This window comes from Haliaeetus albicilla, chromosome 18 (assembly GCF_947461875.1).
Source record: "Haliaeetus albicilla chromosome 18, bHalAlb1.1, whole genome shotgun sequence".
In the NCBI taxonomy this organism is placed as follows: Eukaryota; Metazoa; Chordata; class Aves; order Accipitriformes; family Accipitridae; genus Haliaeetus; species Haliaeetus albicilla.
Window position 1 is genome coordinate 29,704,005 of NC_091500.1, and position 13,522 is coordinate 29,717,526.

At 44.9% G+C, this 13,522-nt stretch overlaps 2 protein-coding genes across 4 annotated transcripts in view; one reads left to right on the top strand and one right to left on the bottom strand.

Moving 5' to 3' along the window:
* LOC138689806 (zinc finger protein 385A-like) overlaps positions 1-13,522 on the top strand; it is a 282,741-nt gene that overhangs the window by 155,606 nt on the left and 113,613 nt on the right. The window lies entirely within an intron of this gene.
* Positions 79-4,919, bottom strand: HOXC10 (homeobox C10). Its single transcript, XM_069806248.1, has 2 exons — positions 4,036-4,919; positions 79-1,080 (listed from the first exon to the last, which is right to left on the bottom strand). The coding sequence occupies exons 1-2, from the start codon at positions 4,817-4,819 to the stop codon at positions 803-805; spliced, it is 1,062 nt and encodes a 353-aa protein (XP_069662349.1). The 5' UTR covers positions 4,820-4,919; the 3' UTR covers positions 79-802.

Below are 13,522 nucleotides of genomic sequence, written 5' to 3' on the forward strand. Positions count from 1 at the left end.
CCTTAAAAGGATGAGTCCTGAGGAAAAAAAACCTACATAGGGGAAAAAAAGTGTTTCTAAAAAAAAAAAAAAAAACACTTTAAAAAACCCACTTGTACACGGTTCTATGAAATTTATTTTGCTCCATAAAGGAAGATACATGCAAAGTATAACACATACAGAATATATTTAAATAACACAGCCACGAGAAATGGACTTTTTCATAATAAGATACCAATACTGCTTTATTTTTTATTTTTTTTTTTCTTAAATATATGGTAGATAGTATCACTTCATTGGAAGAAACTGCATAACTACAGGATGTGAGCATGTTCCCACTGCAACTTTAATTTACAGACACTTATATGAAATCCATCTTTTAGTCATTTTTATTATACAATAGGCAGACTACACTAGAATATGAAAAGCAAACTTTTGGACGCATCTATTATCCTAAACATAAAATGCATAGAGAAAGGTCCTTCTGTTTTGTGCTGCACGTAAATAACTTAAACATTTTATAAGGTGGTTTTTAGCAACCAGCTCCATCTTTATTTTACATAGAAACACGGATGCAATATATATCCTCATGCTCATACCGCTGCATCTTCTCTCTACAAACTGCAAATACCCAAATCACTTGAGGTCCTTTAATTTTTGCATACTCATTGCATTTATACCCAGGAGGGGAAAAAAATGAAAATAAAATAAAATAAACCCCCAATTGCACAAGGCTTTTTTTTTTTTTTCCCCTCCTTTTTTTTTTCCTTCTTCCCCCTCTCTCTCTCCCCTCTCCCTCGCCTGCACAGGGGCTGGAGCACACTCAAGTGAAATTAAAATTAGAAGTCAGTTCACGGATTCGGTTCTCTCTGTTCATTTTCTTGAGTTTCATCCTGCGGTTTTGAAACCAGATTTTGACTTGTCTGTCTGTCAGGTTAATGCTCTTACTAATCTCCAGGCGGCGCTCACGGGTCAAGTACATATTGAACAAGAATTCCTTCTCCAGCTCCAGCGTCTGGTGCTTGGTGTAAGGACACCTTTTCTTTCTTCCGCTCTTTGCTGTCAGCCAATTTCCTGTAGTGTTTTCTGCCTTTATATCCTCTGTTAAAAATAACATCGTTACATAAGTATCCGCGGAATGGGAAAGAGAACTTACCCGATTGCATCATTTGGCAAAGCAGCTTCTTTGGCAAAAAAAAAAATTAAAAATATTTATTTTTTAAATTTTTTTTATTTTTTCTTTTTTAAATGAGAAGGTGGCTCGCCTCTGGGCAAAAAAAAAAAAAAAAAAAGGGGGAGCCGGGATGACTTGCTCTCCTGCGGGTTTTGGGGAGGAAAGAGCAGGTTTGGAGGAGGTAAGGGGCTGGTTTAAGCCATTCGGTGCCTGGGAGTAAATTGGTGGTAGCGGCGCGCACCTCCACCTCTCAGCCCGCGGGGCAGCGCGGAGAAACCGCACCGCTCCGCGCTCCCCCCTCCCCCCCGCGGGGGGGGCTGGAGAATATCACCGTATGGATTTAGTCTGGCTTCCCTAGGCTGGATGGAGGGGCTTAAAATACGCTAATTAAAAAAGATCTGGGGTGAGCAATGGGACATTCGGAGTCCTCTGCAGCTCGGGGGGCTTCCCCGGGTCACCCTCTGCCACCCCCAAAAACAGCCATAATTTATCTGTGCTTCCAAAATGAACCGCAGAAGCTGAAATATTTGCCTAAAGGCGTGTTATTTGGGGGGAAAGCAAGCTATTTTCGCTCGTCCTGGAGGTGCCCCGAGCAGCCTTTCCGTCAAGTGTATTTTCCGTGAGCTGGGGTTGTATGAAATAGCTTTGCCTTTATGAGCTGTGTGGGCACATATAGGTAAATTCGGAGGTAATTGTAATCCCATCTACACTCTCCTCACTCTACACAGTCGTATAGATACGCACACATACACTTTGCAAAGGCAAACGTATTTCACACGTACATAAATAAACACAGCAAATACTTGGGCTTTGAATTTGGTCATGAGAAAATCCTGGCACCAGCAGCCGGCCAACATTTCTGCCTAAACTGTAAGAAAAAGCAAAGCGGACCCTGCAATGGTAGCGACCTCCTCAGCACTGCAGTCGTGAAATTCAAAGGAAAAACTTCATTTAGCCAAAGGCACCTTCAAAATTTGCTGGTGTGACCTGGACCCACTTTCGCCTTTGCAGAAAACCTTGAATGCCACCAAGCCCTGGAAATCCCCTTGGAAACACTATCTTCCCCCCAAATGCTTAAATTACAGGAGAAAGGTCTCTTACCTTCTGCACGAATAAAAATTCGGGTTCAACATAAACGAAAACTGAAGCTATAAAAGATTTTAAAAGGAAGCAACAGAAATAGAAGCAAGCAAAATCCGCCCCGAATTGGATCTGACCGTTTGAACACACTGCAAACAACACGAAATGCCTTTTAAAACGCAAAAAAACTGGGAAACCACATCTTTCTCCACGCACCCATTTTAAATTTAACGTCTGAAGCGAAAGAAAACCTTTATCTGTATTTATTTAATTCTTTATTTCCGCCCAATTACAAATCCAACCCAATATAATCTTCCTTTCGGGTTAACTCCCACCAAAACCTCTCTTGGCGTGGACGTTGAAGGCGCTTTGTGCGATAAGTTTGCAGGGGTTTTGATAACCTTGACTTTGCTTTTTTTGTGCGTGTGTGTGTGTAATTGTAACTCAACTGTCAGATAATATCATTTCCCTTTGGATGCGGAATGGTTTAAAAAAAAAAAAAAGGAAAAGAAAAATAATAAAGGGGGGGGAAGAAGTGTTCCTGGGTTCTGCTTTTAAAAAGGCCAATTTTGGAGGGGGAACGCCAGAGGAAAGGTTTTGCTGGTGCCACAGACCCGAGGCGTGTGTGCATGGGGGTCCACACACGACCCACATGCATGCAGCCCTGCATGCACATACAATGCCACATAGCCCAGCCATCCTTCTGCTGCTGGAGCCCTAATTATAGCACAGATCCTGACACACGGCGGATATTTTAATCCACATACCACAGGCAAACCATGCAACCCCGTTGCTTAGATCTGAGCAGTATTTTCTCCCAACTTTTTAGGGAAATTCAAGCCGTCCCTTCACATGATCCCCACTCATTGACCCGAAAGAAGCCTCTCAATCCACCTAGCTTCAAATTCGGACAGGAACAAACCCGAATATTCACATTACACATAGATTTCAAGCCATATGCAGTCTCTACAGTGAAAATAAAATGTGTTCAATGAAAGCCTCTTTTCAGAAAATCCCAAACTTAAAACATCTGCTCAACACACAGAAACATTTTTTGCCTTCGCAAACAAGACCTCAATTCGCCAGGAAAAAAAAAAAAAAAGAAAAAAAAAAGCTTTTTCCTCTCTGAGTCTCCCAACGAGCTTCCAAGCCATGAAATGAGCCACAGTGCACAACTCCAGCCTGAGATGTTTGTAACTGCAAATTAGACTCTACGCACTTTAATTTTGTACCCCACTTCAACACCGAGCAAAACCAAAGAGGACAATTTCGCTTAGCACACGGAAATAAAGCATTTGCATAGAAAGCGATATGGAGGGGAAAAAAAAACCAGGGTTCATCTGCCTTCATAAACACAAAACCCCCCAAAGCAATCCCCCCCCGCCCCCCAAACAAACAGACCCCAAGTCTCTGCGATTTCAGAGCAAAACCACCTCATCTTATTACATTCTGCAGCGTTGATTGCAAGGACCAAAATTTTTTTTTTTTTTTTTTTTTGCATAAGTACACGCACAGCAATTTTTCTCCATATAAACAGCGAGAGGACGAGTTCGCAAATAGCTCTCTGCTCTTTTTTCCCAGCCCTAATATATACATTTTTTTTTAGAAACCCAACATTTCTAGGAAGAATCTATTTTTCCAAAAGACAGCAACAATACAGAACATTATTGTGCCAATTTCTGGAGGAGAAGTTGGCAGGGTAGAGAGCACATTACTGCATATTCGCATTCCTCTTGCTCTTATTAGCTATGGATGACTACTAATTGCTGAAATTAGCTACTGGTAATGAATGATTCCCTTACCTTTTGCTTCATTGTCAGAATTGTCAGTGCTGGTGTCAGTGTTTTTATTCAGGTCTTTCTCTGCTTCCGAAGGACTTATTTTGGGTGCTGGGGCGCTTTTTTCTGTTTTAATTTCGTTCGTGGATGTGTTCTGAGTATTATCTGTTTTTGTGTTTTCGGGGAAACTCACTTTAGCCACCGGGGGCGGCGGAGGAGGTGGAGGAGGTGGAGGTGCTGGTTCCAGATGCTCATTCCTTGGGTTCAGGCTCGCCCTGGATTCAAAACTTGCCTCAAACTCATTTGGATTGCTGCAGTTTGACGTCTTCTCCATGGAGGGGTAACCTTGGCTCGCTCGGTAGTAGCTAGGAACGGGGACTTCATGGTCATTTAGGCAAGACTCAGGCATTTGGTTGGGGTAGAGGGCTGTCTCTGTGGCATTTTTTGCTCTTTTATCAGCGTTATACATACAGCAAACATTCTCTTCCTTGACATTGGTTGGGAAGGAGCAGGATGGGAGCTGTCTTGCAACAGGTTGCTCGATCCTGTACGTATTTTTGGGGTCACACCAAGTGTCTAGCTGCGAAAGGTAAGATGGATAGGTGCTGAGAGACAAGGTAGCGCTATTCACCTCGTCCCTTTTGGAAAGAGACGGGATAATTCCACAGTTCCTCATGACTCCGCAGCTGAAATCGCTCCCAGGCTGCATGTACATCCCTTGGCTGGAGGAATAATTCTCCCCTCTACAGGTACCGGCCAACGAGTCCATCAAAAACGAGTTGGAAGTCACATTGTTGGGACATGACATTTTCAGAGAGGGTTTTTAAGGAGGAATACTCCAGCCAGGGGCTGACATCTTTTTTTTAGGGGGAGAAAAATATCAAGCACCATAATTATCCACGCATCGCTCGACGCCCCCCCCACCCCCCCCGCCCTCCGCCGCCCCCCCCTCCCCCCACGTGACGCCCAGGCCAATGAGGATTGAAAATGGCCTTGATGATTCAGACGGGGGCGACGTCACGGGGGTCAAGTTGGCGGCACCGGGAGCGGCACCGTGGAGCAACAGCGACATCTGCCCGCGCCGGGCCGGGACCGGCCCGGGGAACAAAGGCGGAGGGAGAGACCCCCCCGGCCCCGGCCCGGCCCGGGGGTCCCGTCCCCCCCCGCGCCCCCCGGTTGTTTACCGAGGGAGCCACGCGGGGAGGAGGCAGAGGAAAAGGGGAAGGGGGGGACACCTTAAAAAAAAAATTTATTATTGTAATTTTTTTTTTAAACACACCCCCCCCTTTTTTTTTCTTTTTTAATTGGCGGGCACAACCTAAAATTGAACCACCCGCCCCCTCCCCCCCTTTTCCCCCTGCCTTCTCAGAATCGCATTCTGCACCCCAAAACCCATTGAGGGTTTTAATTGTTGGCCCCCCCCCCCCATTCTCCTTCCTCCGCTCGGCTGCGCCTTCCTCCCCCTCCCCGGCGAGGCTGGGCACGGGCGAGCTCCTCCGGGCTGAGCCGGCTGCTGCTTCTTGGCGTTCTTTTTATGCTGATTAAAATTATTGGGGGGTTTGGGGGAAGGGGAGGGGGGCGGAGGGGGGAGGGGGTGCGGGGGGGGCCGCTTTGCTTTTGCTGCTTCGAGAGAGATGTGGGGAGAGAAAGCGCGAGGGGGGGGGGGGTGGAAATTGGGGAATAATTCGGAGATCCTTCAGCCAGGCATTTCCCCGAAGCTCCTTAGAGCAGGTTGGATATTGCCCAAGCAGCTTTTTTTGATGAAGAAAAAGACGGTGAAAACCTAGTTTTGCTTTATTTTCCCCTTTTTCTCTTTTCCCGCAGCAAAGCAGCTTCGCCTTCCCTGACTCCGCGAAGACAGCTTTTTCTAATTATCCACTTTCATTCCCGAACTGTCTTAAGTTTCTGGGCTAAAATGGGATGTGTGGTGCTGTGCAGGGAAACAAACAACAACATAATTCCTCGTGGAGAGGAAAAAAGGGGTCGAATTTGTGAGAAGGGAGCGACATTCAGATGGTGAACTGCGAGAGTGCGGTGGTGTGGTGGGTTTTCTCCCCTCCTGTCTGTCCGTCTGTCTGTCTCTCCGTTGCTCCCTCTTTCTCTCCGAGAAACGTCTACTGGGGGGTAGCAAAAAAAAAAAAAAATCCAATCTGAGACTCGCTAAATATCATGCAGAAGGCTTCGCGAACTGAAACTTGCCCGATTTGGTCGGATGTTATTTGATTTTCATTTTTTCCTGGGGTGATTTCACGAGGAAAGTTACTTTTCTCTCCAATATTTCCTCTCTCCTCTTTCGTGGCGCAATCCGCTGCGATGGGAGCTCAGGTTGTTGTTTTCTTCTAAATTTTAAATCTCCGAGCAAGATTTGATGCCTTAAATACGACGGAATTTAAACCTGCGTGGTTACCGTGCCCTCCCCCCCAACTTTATTTTCTTTATTATTTTCTAAATCGTCTAGTAATAAAGCTCTATAGTTTTTTTTCACCATTTTCCCCGGCGTGTTGCAGTGCTGGTGGGTGAACTCTGATTTTAGGTGAAGCGGCGCATTAGGGCAATGGCGAATAAATAAATAAAAAGGGAGATAGCCCGGAATTTCAAGATCATTACGATTAGAAAGAGACGGGTTCAGAGTCACTTTCAAGTGAAACAAAAAGAAAAAGCCACCTTTCATTAAAAAAAAAAAAAAAAAGAAAAGAAAGAAAGAAAACAGAGGGGGGAAGAAAAGGAAGGGGGGGAGAAAAAGAAGGGGGAAAGAAAAAGAAGGAAGAAAAAAGGAAAGGAAGCAAAATCATGGAAAAAAAAAAGTATGTCTGAGCAGAGAAAGTGGAACTTGACCGTTTGGGGTGATTTGTAACGGTTTAGAGCAAAGTCCTGCTTAAATATTCTCACGTCTGCAAACCTGTTTTCCCAAAGATTTTCAAAAGCAGGGCTGTAAAATTCCCCTCGACTTAACTTTCAAGAGCCTTGCGGGTCTTCTCTCCGCATCAAGTGGGACAAGTTTCAATATCTTAGGCCGAAAAAGCCTAAAAGTGCATAATCCTATTTCGTGTGCCCCCTTCCCCAGCACAGTAAAAGCTTTCGTAGGCTTCAGACGCCATTTGGTTCCCCTGGAAAGCTATTTGCGACTTTATTGCCTCTATTTGTGTTATCTGCATAGGTCTTTTTAAAACAGTTTGATAGAAATCGTTCAGTTTTATGATATCCAACGAAAATTCCACATAATATTTATAAGCAAAGAATAAAACTTTAGTATGGGAGCCAATATTTTCTCATTTATAGGTGATGAAATTAAAGACCAATGCAATTTTGTATTATATTGCTTTTTTTTTTCCCCCGGTTTGATTTTTTTTTTTCCCCCTCTTCTACTTTATTTTTGCAGCTGATGTGGCTGGCCAATAATTTATGCTGCTCAGTCAAACAGTTACACATGTGCATTTTTTGGGACACCAAAATTTGACCTCATAGTTTCCTGTATTGTCTGCCTAAAGATTAAATATGTTTTCCTGATTTTTTCGCCCTGTATTCTGGTGGGTGCTTTTGTCGAAGGCGATATGAAGGAGTTGCAGGGAGCACATCAAACGTGACTTTAAATAATTTGAATCTGCTTCTCCGCAGAACCAGGCGCTTCGCAAGAGCATCTCGAGCAAACCTCCCCATCCAGGTTGCTGGAAAGAGAAAAAAACGGGGCTGGAAACCTCATCTTTTATGAATGTGTAAACGTTGTGAGTATAAAATAAAGATTTACACCGTTCACAGGCGTTTTGTTTACCAGTTTTTGCCAGCAGAAGGTACCGGTGCAAATGTCTGAAGGCTTTCAAGCCTGTTTCGCGAGCTGCTAATCAGCATTTTCGGGAGCAAAGGGGGCTGAGTAAATATCAAATCGGATTGTTCATAAAAATATGACCGAATATATCTCGAAACTTCACCGCGATGGGGTTTTTTGGCCATGGAAGAAGGAAGCTGACGTTAGGAAGCAGCACAGAGGCGTCTCCAGGAGACCGAATATTGTTTAAAGTTAAAAATAATTAGAAGTATGATAAACATGGGTCATTAATGGAAAGAGAAATAAAATTCATCAGCCTAAGTGGAACCCCCGTTGGGAAAAATGCTTTACTCTAATTACAGAAAATAAATACGAACAAATGCTATTAAAACTTTAAAGGAGAGAGTCTACCCGTGGTAAGGACTTTAATAACCTACTTTGAATTTTACACACTTTTAGGGGAACCATATACACGTCCGATGTTCATCCCCCGCCGCCGTCGGGCTCCATCCCCACGCCTTTCCTAGAAAGCTCCTTCCCCACCCCCCCACCCCCCCGTGGGTTCAACCTGGCCTTTTTGGGCCAGTTCAGGGGGTTTCACCCCAGTTCCGGGGGTTTTCCCCCACTGAGCTCCGAGACACACCAACAAAAAAGTGGGGGTTTGCCTTTCTTTTCACGGGTCCTGTTGTGCGGGGGGGGATGCTCGGAGCGGGCTGTCCCCACGTCCTCCCATTGTCCCCAGCGCCACAGACAGAGCAATTGCCCTAAAACGTCCCCAAATCAGCGCTCGGGATGCCAGGGAAGCCGGGGACCCTGCTAGGCAGGGACGAGGGGATGCGGGGGGGGCAGAAAAGATGCCAGAAAAGCCCCTCTTCTGCCCATCACCCCGAGGAGTATATAAATGTCTGCAGTTTCCAAGACAAAGCATCTCTCAGACTTCCCTGGAATATTTTACCTGTCCCCTTTTCAATCTAATTATTTAACCGTGAGTTATGTGTAGAAAGTGCTTCTTATGCCCATTGTATTTTTTTCCAAGTTTTCTTACGTTTTTATGACAAACATTCATTTTCGCTTCGAGGAAGTATTTGGTAGCAACACTTTAATGATTACCTTAAATTTGTATTTCTGCCCGGTATTATGCCCCATGTTGTAGCGGAAATAATTCTGATTTATGACAAAGTACACTGGAGTACAATAACAGCGATGCAAAAATAAAACCCACGCCTTTATATGTTGGCTTAGAAACTGTAAACTATCACCACAAGAAATCTATCAAACTTTACAATCCCTCTTACCCTGCTTCCTTCTTTCTGAGTAACTTAAGTCAAAGAATTATGGAATGATATTATGTTCCTTGAGGTGGTATTGAAAACTGTGTTCAAGCTTTTCTACCCCCAGCATAGCACCCATGTACTGGATGGAGTTTGGACCCTTTTCCTTTCCCTTTGATCATGAAGGCGAAATTTGGAAAGTGTAATTCATATATAAGCAACAGCAGGCAGGGTGACAGAGCACAACGATGTGACACGGGGATTTTGGAGGAGTTTATTCAGTGCTGAAATGTTTCCTTTAATTTTCCAGCCGCGTTAACAAACTTAAATATTGCCCCCCCCCCGCCTTCCCGGGGAAAAAAAAAAAAAAAAAAAGAGAGAGAATTATTTCTAGTAGAGGTGGGGAAGTCCGGGTGGGAGCTCTGGAAATGTGGATTATTGCTCGTTTGGAAAATCAAAGGTGATTTTGGGGTGTTTTGGATTTTTTTTTTTTTTTGGTCTGGGAAATGCTGGTGGCTGTGCTGCGGTTTTTAAGCTGCAAAATCACTGAGCGGATGATGGCAATGCGGATTTTGGAGAGCCCCTTTCATGAAGTTAAAAAAAAAAAGTGAAGTTGAAAGAGGCGAAAAGTAACGATGAAAGGTAAAAATTGAAAACAATGAAGGACGTGCTAAAATGTGGCTCTGCCTTGCAAGTTAAGAGCAAACCTCAAAGAATTCCTATTTTTCACATATGACGATAGGAAAATGATTTCTTTCAAACTTTGTTAAAACGCTGATAATTTAACAGGCGCCTTTGAAGCGGCAACGCCGGTCTGCTGAGCGCTTCAAAATAAACATTATTGTTTCAATTACAATTTTAACAGAATATGGAGAGCACGGCGAGGACGGGAGATTAACACTCACGTTTCTCCCTGAGAAAGAAAAAGCAGCAACTGGGGGGAAAAAAGCCCCAATAAATACAAATTTCACACCTATAGCACGGAAATAAGCTGGAGATAGTGGAGCTAAAGCCTGACCTTTTAATTTCGCTATATTTGCTTAAATTTGGGGGGCTCTACCTTCTAAACACAGATACCGCCGCAGAGGGTGAGAGTACTGAGAAACATATGTGCAGGGAGAGAATTTTCTTTACAAACCACTGTAATTCTCCTTTTTTTTTAATTTTTAAATATTTTTTTCCATACCTGCAGCCCTCATCCCGAGAGATAACTTCGCCTATCTCCTGCTTTCTTAATCACATGCTCTTCGCAAACCCCAAAGAGTTTCGGCTGTTTTAACCGTCATTTGTACCGTCACATACGGTTTATATCAAGCACATCTTTAAAGCAGAGGACTGCAGATTTTCTTGAGCATGTATCACTTAATTCAAAGAGAGGAATTAGGCCGCTTTTTAACAATTAAAACGAACGAATTTACTTTGCTACTTGTAGCACATAAACAATTGTAATGTTTACATTAAGTCTTCCCCCCCCTTTTTTTTTTTCCAAAATGAATAAAGTTTTTTATGGGCTCCATCAGCAATATGTTCCAGCCTAATTCCTCAACTCCAGATTAAAAAAAAAAAAAAAAAAAAAAAGGCAAGCCTTATGAGGTTGCAAACCGCATTCTCGTGGTTTCATGTTGTAATTTAGAAGTTATCAAAAGCAGAGAAACGTGCTTCCATCTAACATATGCTGTGCATCCCTCTATCCCCCAACTTTATGAAAGGCGGATAAGCCAGGCCTTAATGAGCCGCCATTTTGGGGCAAAATAATATAAGTCATATTTTTAACATATTGCCGGAGAGCGGAGGGGCAGCGCAGCCCTGAGCCTCCCCCCACGCCGGCCAGCGTCTCCTTTTTTGGGGGGCTATTTATTTTTAGGGAGGTATTTATTTGGGGGGCCTATTTATTTGGGAAGGCCTATTTAGTTTTGGAGGTCTATTTATTTGGGGGGGTCTACTTATTTTTAGGGAGCTCTTTATATTTTTTGGGGGGGTGTTAAAAACTAAATCGCAAGTTTGCAAACGCTTCGCCTCAAATCCGCAATTCCTTCCCCAAAGTTTTTCCCCTCTCCCCCCCCCACCTCCCTCCCTCCCTCCCTTCCCCTCCCTCCTCCTTTTGCCGGTGGCTTTACAATATTTCAGCAGCAAATTCGCCGCCGGTCCCCCCTCGGCAGAGCGGTGCTTCAGGAGAACCAATTTAATCGCCTTTCGCCAAGGTTATGGGCCACCGGGGTCCCTGGGAGGGGGCTCCAGGACCTGGGAATTGCTGCCTGCTCTGCCTGTACCAGCCCTGCCTCTCCGTCGGGAGCAGCTATTGCTCCTATAAAAGTTCCTCGTACACAAATAAATGAATTCACCCCAGGATCCACAGGCGAGGATTAGCTCAATTGATGGTCGATTCGAGTCCACTTGCCAAAACCACTGGCTTTCTTCTTCGCTTTTGCGAAATCCCGGCTCTGGCCAAGTTGCAAACCAACGTCAGACCCGTGAGGAAAAGTGGAAATGGTCAAAAGGATGGAAGTGGTCAAAAGGCAGGATTTCCCCTCGTGGCTATTGGGTGCCGCTCTCGCGGAGTTGCTCAGCTGAAAGTTGTTTATTTACAGGCCACCACGGAGGTTTCGCCTTAGCACACAGTCAAGTTTACGTGCTCCTGCCCTGGCACCTTCGGGAGAGGCTGCGGGGGCCGTGGGGTGCTGTGGGTGCAAGTGGGTGCGTGTGCGTGGGGGTGCGCAGCCCCGTCCGACACGGCGAGGATCTCTGCGCCCTTTAATCCGGCATTTGCAGCTCTTACAGATCCCCCCTCCCCAGTCACGCTTCTTTTTTTTCTTCTTTTTTTCCTTCCCCCCCTTTCTGTCTTTTCTTTTTTCCTTTCTTTTCTTTTTGTCTCCTTTCTTTTCCCCCTTTCTTTTCTTTCTTTCTTTTTTTTTTTTCAAAAATGGAATTAATTTTCTTTGTATAGAAGCCAACATAATTGAACATTATTATCCCGCAAGAAGCCAATTAGAAGCCGGCCCCCTCGCCTCCTTAGCTCTCTGCAATATTTCACAACAAAGTCACCCAGAGCTGCTTCCAATATGTTGTGTATGAAATCCAGGGAGCAATAGGAAACAGGTTGGGTTGGTGTGTTTGTACGTCACACGGAAAGGGCCTTCGTAATTAGTCTGGGTGTCATTAACGTAGAGCACAGAGCGAGCTCCCCAGCCTATGAGGGAGGCTTTATTGTGATGGACATCCGAGGTAGGAATAAAGTTGATGGAAAAGCCTAAATGCGTGCTGGGAATTAAAAAAAAAAAGGGGGGGGGGAGAGGAAAAACTTGTAAAACTTTTACGCCAAACAAAGTTATAAAAACTTTTCATGCGTTAAGATATCAAAAGGTTTATAACAATAATAAAGAGTGTGTGCCGTGTGTGTTAAACCTGCTTCGAAATGCATTAAATGCTGCGCGGCTGAGTTAAATATTAAGCATCATAAACGCCACGCGGGGTTCAAAATCAGAGTTTGGGGCTGGGTTTTTTTCCTTCGGGGGAAAAGTGTGGGGGTCCCCACCCTGACCCCCCCCGGCTCCCTGGAGGCGGGGCGGCCGGGGAGCCGCGACCCTCTCTGATTCCGCTTTATTACAAAAGGGTTAAAGGTGATGGACTTGACTTTATTGAAGTTCAAAGACATCATATATTCACATTTTTCTTCCTGTGGGGCTCACTCCCACCCCTGCATCCCCCGGCCAGCCTCGGAAAACCCCTCGCCATGGCAATTTGGGGGGTTCTGCCCTTAAATAGTAGCCGGCCCCCCAAAAAACCCGGCGCCGGACCCTCCCCTCGCCCTGCCGCGTATGTCACCCTCCCTATAGGTGCACGCTGCCGAGATACATATGTCTCAGCCCTGTTCTGCTTGTACGCTCCCCATTGTGGTACCCAAAGCATCTTCAGTGCCCCCCCCGTCCTCCGCCAGCCCCTTCTCCCCCCCTCCCCAGAACATTAACAGCCCTTTTCCTACATGGCACTGATGCTTAATGCTGCTGTAAACTCCCACATGGTCTATAAACTTGGATTTTACAACTAGCATTCCATTTTAGCTCGCGAAAACTTTGAACTAGGCCTACAGTTTCATTGTGCTGCAGTTGAACTGGAGCCTTGGAAAAGGCGGGGGGGGGAGAAAGGGAGGGAGGGGGAGAGAGGGGAAAAAAAAATTCCCTGGGCAAGACTCCCTTATTTGTTTACTATTTACTGCGGAAGTCTTTTCCTTTAGCCAGACGGGGTAATTAAGAAAAATTAAGCTGTTTAGTGCTGCAGTCTTTATTACAATGTCTAGACTAGCCGCTTTTGTCCGGACAGCCGCTGCTGTTACGGAGCATTAACTGCCGCTTCTGACCTCCCGATATTCACCTTATTGCACCTCTCTTTAGTTTTCCTAACCTTGGGAAGGTTTGGCAAACACTCATTAAAGAAAGGTGCTTTTTTTTTTTTGCTTTTTTTTTTTTTTTTCGGGGGTGGG

Coding starts and splice junctions, on each gene's coding strand:
- HOXC10 (XM_069806248.1), bottom strand. CDS start 4,819: ATGTCATGTCCCAACAATGTGACTTCCAACTCGTTTTTGATGGACTCG. Junction 1,081..4,035: donor TTCTGACAATGAAGCAAAAG/GTAAGGGAATCA, acceptor TATTTTTAACAG/AGGATATAAAGGCAGAAAAC.